Source organism: Molossus molossus, unplaced genomic scaffold, assembly GCF_014108415.1.
Source record: "Molossus molossus isolate mMolMol1 unplaced genomic scaffold, mMolMol1.p scaffold_m16_p_1, whole genome shotgun sequence".
NCBI lineage: Eukaryota > Metazoa > Chordata > Mammalia > Chiroptera > Molossidae > Molossus > Molossus molossus.
The window spans coordinates 144,030,377-144,044,655 of NW_023425344.1; the positions used below are offsets into that span (position 1 = coordinate 144,030,377).

Below are 14,279 nucleotides of genomic sequence, written 5' to 3' on the forward strand. Positions count from 1 at the left end.
ACCCCCCCACACACACACACACACACTTGCTTTCTATATATAAGTCTGCCTCTATATTGCTTGGTATTTCAGTTTGTTTTTTAAATTACAAATATGAGTTAAAAACAGCTTCTGGATTTATTGTTTATGTATGTATTCTACTGTTTTGCTATTTTCTTAATCATTATTATTGACCTTTATCTTTGTTAATTTCTTCTTTTTTAGTTTCTTTCATTTTATTCCTTTTTGGCATTTAATATATTGTCCTCTGAGCATGGTTTTAGCTGTATCTCTTAGTTTTGACATGGGTGATTTCTACTTTTATGTTTTCTAGAAATTCTCCAATTTCAGTTTCTTTATTATTATTATTACTACCTGATGAGATATTTGAGAGAAATTTAAAATTTCCAGATAGTGGGACATTTTGTTTTGTTTTCTTTTTATTTAAAAAACATTTTTTTTCTTTATTGATTTTTGAGAGAGAGAAAGGGAGAGGTAGAGAGAGATAGAAACATCGATGAGAGAGACCATCAATTGGCTGCCTCCTGCATGCCCCCCACTGGGATTGGGCCCACAACCTGGGCATGTGACCTGACGGGGAATTGAACTAGTGACCTCTTGGTGCATGGGTCGATGCTCAGCCACTGAGCCACACTAGCCAGCCTTGTTTTGTTTTCTGAGTTGGTTAATAATTTATATATTTTTTGCACTGTGATTAGAGAATACTATTATTATTATAGTTTGGATTTTTTTTGAAATTTTCTTTGTGGCCTATTATAGTTAATTTTTAGGAACATTGTATGAGCATTTTATTTATTTATTTATTTTTTATCCTCACCCTAGGACATTCTTCCGTTTTTTGTTTAGGTAGAGTGGGAGGGAGAGAGAGAGAGAGAGAAACATCGATGTGAAAGGGACACATCGAGTGGCTGCCACCCGCACGACCGACCAGGGACAAACTGCAACCGATGTATGTTTCCTTAGCGGGAACCGAACCCGGGTCTCTCTGGACCGCAGGCTGATGCTCTAACCGCTGAGCCAAACCGGCCAGGGCTCTATGAGCATTTTAAAAGAAAGGTTACATTCTTTGTTTTCATGGTGTAGAGTTAAATGGATTGATCAGGCAAGATTACATTATTAAATAACTATTTTACTAAGGTCTTGTGTTTTCTTGACTGTTTTTTGTCCACTTGCCTGGAGTTATGGGTTAAGAGATGAATTGAAGACAAATAGGATTGATATGTGTTGTTTTTTTCTGGTAACTGCTATGTGAAAATGAAACATCTCATTGTGAATTATACCTATTTTCATTATAAAGTGTTCTCCTTTGTCTTATTTAATTCTTTTTTGGCTTCAACACTAATTTATCTGGTATTAAGATTATGGTTTTTCTGCTTCCTTTTTATTTTTATTTATTCTGGTATATTTTTGTCCTTTTATATTCAGTCTTTTAGGATTACTTTATTTTAGTTGAGTCTCTTGTGTATATTATTGAATTGAATTTTACTCTAAGATCCATTATGAAAATGTTTCTTTTTTAAAAAATTATTTTTATTAATTTGTTTTTGTTACAGATGTTTCTCCTTTTTTCCCCCATTGACATCCTCCTGGTCCCCCACCCCCACCCCATCTCCAACTTTGTTGTCTATGTTCATTGGTTATGCATACATGCATTTAAGTTCTGTGGTTTATCTCTTCCCCTCCAATACCCCCTCTTCTGAGGTTTGTCAGTCTGTATGACAATGTTTCTTATCATAAAAGTTAGATTACATTTTTGTTGAGACAGATAAAAATTGGTTTGAATTCTGTTATATTATTTGTCTTTCCAGTTTAAGTTTTAAAGTCTTATGTGATCTGTTTGTAGTGTCTTAGTGTACTCATGTGGGTATATGTGTTTTCTTATTTTAGGATGGTTTTTGTTTATTTATTGGAGTAGTTACTTTTATGATTATAGGTTCACTTAGTGGCCATTTGGACAGTCTTATTGTTTTCTACCATGAGTAATGATAAAATAGCCTGTGTTCCCTTTTCTTCTCACTTTCACTCCTCACCCATCTGATTTTAATCAATAATGTTATATTCCTTAACATTTTCTTTTTTTATTCATAAATGTGCTTATACTTGTATTATTCTCAACTTTGAATGATATTTAACATTACAGCATTACAAGTAGGCACAGCAAACTTACTGACTTTCTGTCTTTTTCATCCCTTCCTCCCTTGTTATATTTCTATGTTGGTATCAAATCCTGATAGGGAACATAACATTTATATTTTCCTTCATCACTTTAACCCCCTCATTTGTTTTTATCTTAATTCTACAGTTTAAAATATTTATGCCCCCCGACAGTCCTTTTTCTCTGATTTCCCCAGTTATCTGTTGCTTTGCTGAAGTTCATCTTCTAATAATTTTCTTAAGAATAATTCTAGAGAAAAAAAAAATCTCTTTTGTGTTCTTGTATGTTCAGAATGATATATCTGTAGACTTTTTACTTGGTGAGAAAAGCCTTTAATTTTGAAGATCATCTTTTGTCCTTGACCCTCAGGTGTCTTTCTACCTTGCCTGCAAAATTTGGCTTGACCCTGAGGATTATAACTTGTTCCCTAGGGAGGCTGGAGTAGAAAGATAGTAGTCAACTGCTACTAAGTCTCTTCTCATTCTGTTTCTCATTGCCTTTCTCCACACCTCCATATACTCACAGACCTTTCTCCATTCTGTGAATACAAGAGAAGACTCATAACCTTCAAGGGGAGAGGTAAGAATGGAACAAAAAGGGTTGGGTCTAAAGTGAATAGGTTAGAATATTGTCCTGGGTGGTATTAGGGGTAGCAGCAGGTTACTTTCTGAGCCCTCTGGACTTAGGGGCAAGCTGGTACACTTTGGGAGAGGCATGGAAAAACTTAACACCTTCTTTTAGCTCCTGCTCTCATCTAGCTTCATTATCCTCCCATGCCTACCTAGTCCCTGTAGGAAGGACCTTTTAGTAAACGGTGTCTCCCTTTTTTGTATGGCATTTTTTCTCCCTCACTCTCCCCAAAGGACATGAATCATATTGAGTGTCTTGATTCTTTTCTGTGGCCAGGATTGCCTCCTCTATTCATCCAGCTCATTCAGGTTGAGTTGACCAAAAAATGTGGTAACAAAACAAGAATGAATTCTTCAATAGTTATTTGAGTGCTTAGGACTATGAGGAACCAAAAACTTTATATATGTATGCATATAAATAGTCTGGGTAGAGAATTTAGCTGTCTTACCTAGTATGTATAGTTTGGTATAGGAAGCACTAAACTAGATAACTCATAAGGTTCTTTTGGGGGGAAAAAAGCTTTATTGAGATATAATTCACATACCATACAATTCTCCCACTTGAAGTATATAATTAAGTGTCCTAAATATATGCAACCATCACTATCAAATTGTAAAATATTTTTTGCTCACTAAAAGAAACCTCATATCTCTTAGCAGTCAATCCCATTCTCTCTCTCTACCTACCCTCCCTTATGCCTTAAGAAACCACTAATCTACTTGCAGTCTCTATGGGTTTGCTCATTCTGGATAGATGGTATAAATGAAATCATGTAATATGTGACCTTTTGTGCCAGGCTTCTTTAATTTAGTATGTTTTCAAGATTCATTCATGTTGTAGCCTTGATTAGAATTTCCTTCCTTTTAAAGACTAAATAATATTTCATTGTATAAGTATACCATATTTTGTTGACCCATTCAAGTATCTGATAGACGTTTGGATTGTTTCTACTTTTTAGCTATTGCGAATATTGGTGCAGTAACTCTTTGTATATAAGTTTTTGTGTACATTTTATGTTTTCAATTTTCTTGGGTGTATATACCTGGGGTGGAATTGCTTTGTCTTATGGTAACTCTATGTTTAGCACTTTTGTAACTGCCAAACTTTTTCACAGTGTCTGCACTATTTTACATTTCCTACAGCTATGATTGATGATTCCAGTTTCTCCAGATCCTCACCACTGCTTGTTGTCTCTTTTTGCTTATAGCTATCCTAGTGGGTATGAAGTGGTATCTCATCATGGTTTTGATTTGCATTTTCCTAATGGCTAATGATTTTGAGCATCTTTTCATGTGCTTATTGGTCCTTTGTATGTCTTTATTGGAGAAATGTCTGTTTAAATCCTTTAAGCCCCCCCCCCCTTTTTAGTTATGTTGTCTTTTTATTATTAAATTATAAAAGTTCTTTATACTTTGTACACATCCCTTATCAGATATACTTTAACTATTTTCTCCCTTTTTATGAGTTATCTTCTATTTTCTTGGTATCATTACGGTACAAATTTTAAAATTTGATTTAGTTCATTTTTATAATTTTCAAAGGTTTTAACTTTCAATTATTTTCTTCTTTCATTAAAAAAATAGTGGTTAGCCGTGGCCGGTGTGGCTCAGTTGGTTGGAGCGTCATTCTGTGCACTGAAGGGTTGTGGGTTCAATTTCTGGTCAGGGCACATATCTAGGTTTTGGTTCGATCCCAGTCGGGGCGTGAATGGGAGGCAATCGATTGAAATATCTCTCTGACATCAATGTTTCTCTCTCTGTCTGTCTTTCTCCTTCCTTTCCTACCTCCCTCTCTCCCTCTCTAGAATCAATTTTAAGAAAGAATCAGTCTCAAAAGGCTGGCATTATATTTCTCAGCCTATTAATTTGAAGAACTCCCCAGAAATGAAATCTAGAATTTCCCTTAATTGGATATTATTTTATAGTTACTTTATACATTTATACACACACGTAATTGAAATTTCACAGAAGTATTTACAACATAAGTATACATATGAATCAGAATTAGAACAATCCTAGCACCTCAGAAGGCTCCCTCACCTAAGCATATTTCTGAGTTTAGTCAGAATCAGGGAAAGTACCTAAGAATCTCTTTGTTCCTTGTTTTACTTTTATTTTTAAATATATTTTTATTGATTTTTTTTTTTTAGGTAGAGAGGAAGAGAGAAGGGGAGAGAAATAGAAACATTGATGAGAGAGAAACATTGATTGGCTGCCTCCTGCATGCCCCACAGTGGGACTTGAGCTTGCAACCCAGGCATGTGCCCTGACCGAAAATCAAACAAGTGACCTCTCAGTGCATGGGACGACACTCAGTCCATTGAGTTACATTGGCCTGGCTGTTCCTTGTTTTAAATATAGACAAACCTGGTATTGGTTTAGTGACCTTGAAGACATATAGCTTTAACCAGATTTTAGCAGGTGGATGTTCAGAGTTTCTTTAGATTTTATACAAATAGAATAGTCTTCCGAGGTGGAGTGCCTCACTTGATCTTGAGCAGCTTTCTCTGATCCAGCTCTTTTTTTAGGAGAGTTTGCTGGAGTTTTTATGAGAAACTTTCTAATTGAACCCCCTCCTTCTTGCTGAATTCGGAAATACGAAAAAATGAGTTTGTGGGAAATCTGTTACTATGTTATACCACTTGATGGCACTGTTGCATTGGGAACATAAACATTGTGAAAAAAGTCTCAGCATTTGGGTGTCAATTTTAGTGTAAATGATCCCAATCTTTTGTATATTATTTCATCTTTTTTGAATTATCATCTGCTTTAGTGTTTCCTATGAAGAAAATCCTTTATATTCTTTAATTGACTGCTAAGTGTTTTCTTGAATTTATTTTTTTCTAAGCATTTTTGAACATATAAAATTAATAACTTTCAACAGTTAAAGTCTTTAGATTTTTTTAAATACTCACCCAAGGAAACTTTCCCATTGATTTTTAGAGAGAGTGGAAGGGAGGGAGAGAGAGAAAAAAAATATATTGATGTGAGACGCATTGATGATTGCCTTCCACATGACCCTGATCCGGAGCTGACCAGGGTACGTGCCCTTGACCAGAATTGAACCAGAGACCCTTCAGTCTGCAGACCAACACTCTAACCACTGAGCCAAGCCAGCCAGGGGTAAATTCTTTGGATTTTACTTTATTTTATTTTTTTACGAGAGAAAAAGAGGAAGGGAAAGGGAGAGGGAGAAAAATATCAATGTGAAGGCAAGCTATCCATTGGCTCTCTCTTGCAATCCCCCTATAGGGGATCAAACCTGCAACCTTTTGGTGCATGGATGACGCTTAACCAACTGAGCCACCTGGCCAGGGAAGTCCTTTAGATATTAAAAAGAAAAAAAAGCCCAGCTGGCGTGGCTCAGTGGTTGAGCGTCAACCCGTGCACCAGGAGGTCACCGGTTTGATTTCTGGTCAGGGCACATGCCCAGGCTGTGGGCCAAATCCCCAGTAGGGGGCACGCAAGAGGCGGTCATCGATGTTCTCTCTCATCGATGTTTCTTTTTTGGTTTTCTTCAATTTTAGAGAGAGAGGAAGGGAGGGGGGAGAGAGAGATAGAAACACTGATGAGAGAGAACATCGATTGGCCACCTCCTGCTTGCCTCCCACCAGGGAATCAGGCCCACAACCTGGGCATGTGCCGTGACCAGAAATCGAACTGGCGACCTCTTGGTGCATGGGTCCAATGCTCAACCACTGAGCTACACTGGTCAGGCTCATCGATGTTTCTATTTCTCCCTCTCCCTTCCTCTATCTCTAAAATCAATAATGAAAAATAAATAAAAGAAAAAGAAAAAAAAGCTGGGCATTTCTTTTAGAAAACTGATTGATGATGAGCTAAAAACCTTTAAGAATTCCTCCCTCCGTAACACATATATGTTTCTCCATTCTTGTTATTACTTGTACTGGATGTTTACTAACTTGATGATCATTAACTGCTAGGAGGATGCTTAAATATGTGATTCAGGAGACCTTGAAAGTATAAGCAAGATTTTATTATTGTGTAAGGAAAAAACATTCTTTTCAATGGTTCACTCATTAACTCTTGATAAAATAATTATCACTCTTTTAGAAGATTATGAAATTTAATTTTCAAAGGAAGGATGTAAGTTTATTTTCTAATTAGCTTTCAGAAAAGTCAAAAAATATATATATCTTGCATAAATTTTAACACAGAAATTTGCTGTTTATGTTTATTAAAATGTTCTATTTTATGTTTAAATAACTAATGTGATCAATATAGAATTTGTCATTCCATTTTCTTTCAGGCTTGCATTTGTAGAGAAGGTAGAAAAGACAGAAAAGCACACTTGTGCAGGATTAACATTGAAAAAATATATTACATTATTTACAACATGGGGGATTTTATTTTGTGACGTAATGAATGAAGAGTTACAGATATTGAAGATTTAAATAGGGCAGGATGACATTTAGTTTCAACGATCTATTTAATTGAAAAGGGTAATGGAAAAAGAGGAATTTGTTAGTTTAGAAGGATGTGTTGAGTTTAAAAGGTGGTAGAGGATTCTGAGAGAATGGAATATCTAACTTTCATGTAGCCAATTCTAAAAGAAACAAAAACCAGGATTACTAACTGCCTGGGAAAGCTTGAAAGAGTTTGGATCTTTTAGGGAAATCCTTAAACTATTTTTAAAATCCCCATAGAAGCTGAAAACACTTACCTGTGTTGTTAGTGCACTGATGGGAGCCTGAATAGATAGCACAGATAGCTTTACTTGAAAATAAATAGCTATACCAACCTTTATTTGGGGGGGCTGGGAAAAAGCTTTTAAGTAGATTCAGCTAATTGGAAAAAGAAAAAAAAAAAAAAAAAAAATGAAGCGAAGTGTAAGTGTCTTGCCCAGGAAAAGATGAAAAGGAAATGACCTTGTTAAAAATTTTTTTGGCCCTGGCTGGTTTTGTTCAGTGGTTAGAGCGTCAGCCTGCGGTCCGGGTTTGGTTCCTGCTAAGGGCATGTACCTTGGTTGCAGTTTGTCCCAAGCCCTGGTTGGGTTGTGTGGGTGGCAACCACTTGATGTGTCCCTTTCACGTCGAGGTTTCTCTCTTTCTCTCTCTCTCCCTCCCACTCTATCTGAACAAAATATTGAAAAGTGTTCTCGGGTGAGGATAAAAAAAAAATTTTTTTTATGCTAAATTATAATCTGAAATTATATTGAAAAATACAGTGAAAAGACAACCAAGGTTAAGTTAATTTAAAAATTTTAAAAGTCAAGAGCTCATTCTTCAAAAAATATAAATAGAGAAGCATTTAGAAAATATAAAGAAAAAGAACATTAGTCCCAGCTGGTTTGGCTCACTGGTTTAGTGTTGACCCATGCACCAAGAGGTCACCAGTTCGATTCCTAGTCAGAGCACATGCCCTAGTTGTGGAACCAATCCCATGGGGGACATGCAGGAGGCGGCCAATGCATGTTCTCTTTCATTGATGTTTCTCTCTCTCTCTTCCTCTTCCTTCCTCTTTCTCTAAAAATTAATAAAGAAAAAAATATTAAAAAAAAGAAAAAGAACATTAGAACACTTAATGAACCAGATGATATGCTAGAGATATTTAAAAACTACTTGAAAATCTCAGTGAAACATATTTGCCAAAAATACACATTTTTATAATGAATCAAGACACAATAGATGAATCATCAAGGGAAAAAATATAAAAAATTATCTGTTGCCCTGGCCGGTTTGGCTCAGCAGTTAGAGCATTGGCCTGTGGACCAGAAAGTCCTGGGTTTGGTTCCTGCTAAGGGCACGTACCTTGGCTGTAGTTTATGCCTAGCCCCGTTGGGGTCATGTGGGTGGCAACCACTTGGTGTGTCTCTCTTACATTGATGTTTCTCTCTCTCCCTTCCTTTCTCCCTCCCACTGTATCTGAAGATAAATGCAAAAAAATGTCCTCAGGTAAGGATAAAAAAAAAAAAATTATCTGTTAATTTTGTCTTGAATACATCAAGAGTAGATAGGTTTATTGAGTTTTCCCAGTCTTTAATGGAACTAGTAATTTTTCTGCTGTATTGTGCATTCTAGAGCATAACAAGAGAAAACTTGCCATTTCATAATATGAAGAAGTAGGCAAAATCTATAATAATAATAATAATAATAAAAAGCAAGTTAAAAGTACTGCCAATCTCACTTTTGAATGTCAGTATAAAAATTCTAAGTAAACCGCCCTGGCCAGTTTGGCTCAGCGGTTAGAGTGTTGGCCTGCGGTTCAGAGACACCCGGGTTTGGTTCCCACTAAGGGTGTGTACCTCAGTTGCAGTTTGTCCCTGGCCCTGGTTGGGTTGTGCGGGTGGCAGCCACTCGCTGTGTCCCTTTTACATCGATGTTTCTCTCTCTCTCTTCCTCTCTCTTCCTCCTACTCTATCTGAACAAAAAAATGGAAAAATGTCCTCGGGTGAGGAAAAAAAAAAAATTCTAAGTAAACCACTAACAAGTCATATTTAATAGTATATTAAAAATAAAAATCTAGCCCTGGCTGGGTGGTTCATTTGGTTGAAGCATTGTTCCATACACCAAAAGGTTGCATGTTTAATTTCCAGTCAGGTAACATACCTAGATTTCGGGTTTGATCCCTGATCAGGGTGAGTACTGGGAGCAACCAGTCGATGTTTCTCCTCTTTCCTCTCTCTCTAAAATTAATAAAACCCTGGTGGGTTTGGCACAGCAGTTAGTGTCAGCCCTTGGACTGAAGGGTCTCAGGTTCTATCCCTGGTCAAGGGCATGTACCTGGGTTGCAGGTTCCATCTCCCAACCCAGGTCTGGGTCGTGTGGGAGGCAACCAATCAGTGTGTCTCTCTTGTATGGATATTTCTCTCTCTCTCTCTCTCTCTCTCTCTCTCTCTCTCTCTCTCTCTCCCTTCCCTTTTCTCTCCCCCCGCTTCCTTTTCTCCCTTCCACTTTATCTAAAAGTTAGTGGGTGAAAAAATATCCTCAGGTGAGAATTAACAGTAATAATAATAAAATAAAACAAACCATATCCTCAGTTGAGGATTAAAAAAAAAAAAAGTAAATGAATGAATAATAAAAATACAGCATGATCAAAGAGGATTGACTTTAGGAATGAGATGATATTTAAAACAGGAGAACTATTAATATATACAACATCAGTTGTGAAAACTATGTGACTATTTCAGTAAAAAAAACCTTTTCTTTTAGAGAGAGAGAAAGAAACATTGATTTGTTGTTCCACTTATTTATGCATTCAGTAGTTGATTCTCGTATGTACCCTGACTGGGGATTGAACCCAAAACTTTGGTATATCGGGATTATGTTCTAACCAACTGAACTACCTGACCAGGGCCTATGATTATTTCATTAATTGCATAACAGATACTTGATAAATGAGCTTTTGTTTGATGAAATATAAAATTTGATCAAGTTTAATATTCTTATAAAAATAGGATATTTCCTTAATATAGTGAAGAATAGATTAAAAGTTAACAATATACTTAATTGTGAGATACCAGAGACATTCATTTATCTGCCAAGTGTCTATTGAGCACCTACTATGATCTAGATACTGTTTTGAGAGCTGGTAAACTGTCTTCCATAGAGCTTACATCCTAGTGGGGAAGGGTGACAAACAAGATAACAATAAATACAACAAGTAAGTAAATTATGTAATATGTTAGAAGGAGGTAAATTATATTTTTGAAAAATAGTGCAGGGTACAGGGGTTGGGAGTGGATTTGCACTTTCAGTGGAACATTTATAGTGGGTTTCAATAAGGGGTTATTAGGACTGAGACTTGATGCAGTGTAAATGGATATTGGGAAATTAGAGCTGTGCTCCAGCTAACTCAGAATAGCCTTTATGGAGGCTCTGAGGTGAGGGATTGCCTGCTGTGTTGAGAATTAGTGAGGGGTTGGTGAGATAGCAGTGAGCAGGAGACAATAGTAGATGAAGTCACATCAGTTTATGAGGTCACAGAAGTCCTATTTGAGAGATTTAGAACTCAAGTCTCCTAACTCCTAGCACATTGCTGTTTGTTATCCCATGACCTTATATCTGGTATCTTAATTTTTCTGACCTATAGTTGTGGCATTTGGGAGTGATTAACCTAAGCATAGATTTAAAGTCCTATATTTGTATTTGGCAATTGATCATGTGAAAAAGAAAAAAGCGCCCTGGCCAGTTTGGCTCAGCGGTTAGAGTTTTGGCCCACAGACCAGAGAGATTGGAGTTTGGTTCCTGCTAAAAGCACCTACCTCAGGTGCAGTTTGTCCCTGGCCCCGGTTGGGGTTGTGTGGGTGGCAACCAGTCAATGTGTCTCTCTCATGTTGCTGTTTCTCTCTCTCTCTTCCTCCCTCTCCCCCTCCCTCTTTATCTGCAGATAAATACAAAAATGTCCTCGAGTAAGAATAAAAAAAAAAAGAGAGACCTAATATTCTAACATAAATATAATATATTAAAATATGATATTCTAACTAAAGTTTGAAAATTTAGAAAGTAAATTTACTTTAGAAAGTAAATTCATAAATATGAATCCCTCTATTATTCAAGAAAATTAAATGTTTGTTTGCCCCAAGCTTTTTTTGCACTAACAGACATTCAGAAAATTATATTTGTGAGAGTATTATACAATAATATCTCATTTTTGTAATGTTATTAAGGAGTAATGTGACCCACACGTGTGCATTTTGTGTGACAGGAACATAGCCTTCAATTGAAACTTTAAAAATAAGTTTTAAAAAAAATTTAAAATAAAACTTACCATTAAATATTTTGATTCAGATCTTTACATAATGGATTGTCATTTTTACTGTGTTTTTTTTTTAATATATATTTTTTATTGCTTTTAGAGACAGAAGAAAGGAGAGAGAGACACAGAGAGAGAAACATCAATGAGAGAAAACATCCATTGGCCGCCTACTGCATGCCCCCTACTGGGGATTGGGCCCATAACCTGGGCATGTGCCCTGACTGGGAATTGAACTGGCGACCTCTTGGTGCGTGGGTAGTTGCTTAACCCATGAGCCACAGCGGCCAGGCTTCACTATTTCATTAAAGAAGAATGTGATGCATTTAAAACGCTTACTGAGTTACCTACTACAAAGCCACCATGTTATTTACTTCTCTCAACATCTGTTTTCTTATTTCTGAATGGTGATTATAATGTCCACCTCATAGGATCAGCAAGTTAAATAATGTTTGTCAGATGCCTAAGACAGGGCCTGGAACATTAGTAAGAATTAAATAAATGATAATTTTTAAAACAAATAATGGCAGAAGAAAAATAATAATGTTTTGGGGGCTCTTAGGCATGAATTTGAGCACTTTCTTTTTCTTGACCCCACCTTTCAAATTTGATCTGCATTCTTTCTTCCTTCACAGTGTCCCTTCGTCCAGCTAAGGCTTCATCTGTCCATGCTGGGAGTTTTCTAGAGCTAATTCTAAGCCTTTCATGTAATGCAGACTTTTCTCTGATGACCAAACCATTTTCATGTATTATTCTATAGTGACAGATTCAATGTTAATTAAGACACAGAATTATTTGTGTTCTAAATGGCTTCAGATTGTTGTTGTTTTGGGGCTCTTTGGTTGAATTTTTACAGTTTTTAGCTTTTTCATTGTCAGCTCCCATTACTTGCTGCTGTCAGTGCAGCTGGGTTTTTGTTTGTTTTGTTTGTTGCTGTTTTTTTTTTGTTGTTTTTTTTTTTTTAGTTTCTCACTGTTTCTCATTTTCAGCATTTGATCTGCTTGAATGTTGAATCCTTGGATAATCAAGTTTTATAAAATAAAGTCTACGGCAGGAATACAAAATAAATTTTAGCTTGTGTGTTGATTCAGATGATAGTGGCTGCCTGGAGTGCTGCACTAAGCAGGATTCTGGAGCTGCATTTAAGTTGGATGAGAACGTGCTCTGGTAATGAAAGGGGTGGCAGCATGAATAACCATGTATTTGCCATTTATTGTCTGAAGTAAGAGTAAATAGGCACTACACGAGAATCTAAGTGGGTTCTATAGTGAGCAAAATATGTAAGTTAGTATGTGGGTTGTGATACGATTTTGACCCTTAGATGCCTTTTGGGGTATTGGTTACCCTTTTACTTTAGACATTGAAGTTTATAAATAACTTATCCATGGATAAGTAAAGGATGGTTTAAAAGGATTCTGTTTTGTATTTAAGTTAACCTTGTTTACTTAGTAATTCTGTGATTAAAAATGTAGCCTGTGTTAAAACAGTGTTTTCTTCACTTCATATTCTATATTTTATCAGGATTTCATACTAAGTGAAATTGCAAACCGTGCAATTAATAAGTTTTCACAAGGCAAATTGAATTTCTGTTTACTTCATTATAATGGCAATGAATAGACATGTCTGTATGATTGTTAGTTTTTATAATCGTTTAATTTGTGACTATATCTGAGGAGGTTTAAATTTTTAAATGAATTATTTCTGCTGTCTTTCCTTTTACACATATCACATATAACTTTTGCAGGTTGGATTTGCTACCATTTTATGCAAGATTGGTGGCTACGTTGCATCCCTGCATGTCTGATGTAGCAGAGGATCTTTGTTCCATGCTGAGGGGGGATTTCAGATTTCATGTATGTATTTAAGCATTTATTTTGTAATTTACATATATACATATACTTGAAAATGGAGTGAGGACTCTTTAGTTTAAGAATATGATTACTTTATTGGTAAGCATATTTTTGAAATTTGATAGTGGTCAGAATATAGGTCTTCTGAATTTTTAAAATGTAAATTGACTCAACAAAGCTTGAAATGAATAAGTAATATTCAATTTGGAATTGAGCTGTTAATGCTACCTTATTTCTCTATTGTAGGTACTGTACTTTTTGCTTTTGTGAAGTAAACCATTCTCCAAGGTCAAGAGAGTCAGCAGGCCTCATTAGTGTTCCTAGAAGAAATAATAGGATTGGCCATTGCAAGTCAGGGCACATGCCTATTTAGGTGTTGGGATTCCAAATGTTTGGGGTGCATAAGGTTCCACAAATGATGTAATCTCAATGAATGCTTTTGTAGCCCATAGTTTTATTGATTCTTGCCTTAAGAATCTTTACCTTGGATGGTGGTGAATTCTTTAAAGAGTACCCTGGTAGGTACCCAGGGACCTGTTACCAGACAACCCCCTTCCATTTCTGGTCTCAGGAGTCTTAGTAGACTGCCTGTTAGTGGTTCTTTAAAATCTGACCCAGTCATCTTGTGGAGGTGATAAAATTTCAAATGTGATCTTGAAATGAGTAAAATGATACGTTAGAGGTGGCTGAAAGTGAATATTGGTAGACTTTGAAAAGACATGAAATTCAGGTGTTTATTAACAAGTTGAAAATTTATATTTATAACATTTAGCTTTATAACGAGTTGCTTGGAATGCAAATAAATGTTTGCTATACTCAATATGCACTTTTTTGCACTTGTTGTACACAAGTCAGTATTGCTGAGCACTCAGAGGACAGTTTATGAGGTCAAGAATCTATGTAGTAGGAGAGTTAAGGCATAATCACTCA

At 36.1% G+C, this 14,279-nt stretch overlaps 1 protein-coding gene across 8 annotated transcripts in view; it reads left to right on the plus strand.

Moving 5' to 3' along the window:
* UPF2 (UPF2 regulator of nonsense mediated mRNA decay) overlaps positions 1-14,279 on the plus strand; it is a 121,869-nt gene that overhangs the window by 55,272 nt on the left and 52,318 nt on the right. For all 8 annotated transcript variants that reach the window (XM_036254583.1, XM_036254577.1, XM_036254561.1 and 5 more), the window contains exon 9: positions 13,244-13,352. In XM_036254583.1, the coding sequence (XP_036110476.1) occupies positions 13,244-13,352 (109 nt within the window). The remainder of the gene's footprint in view (positions 1-13,243; positions 13,353-14,279) is intronic.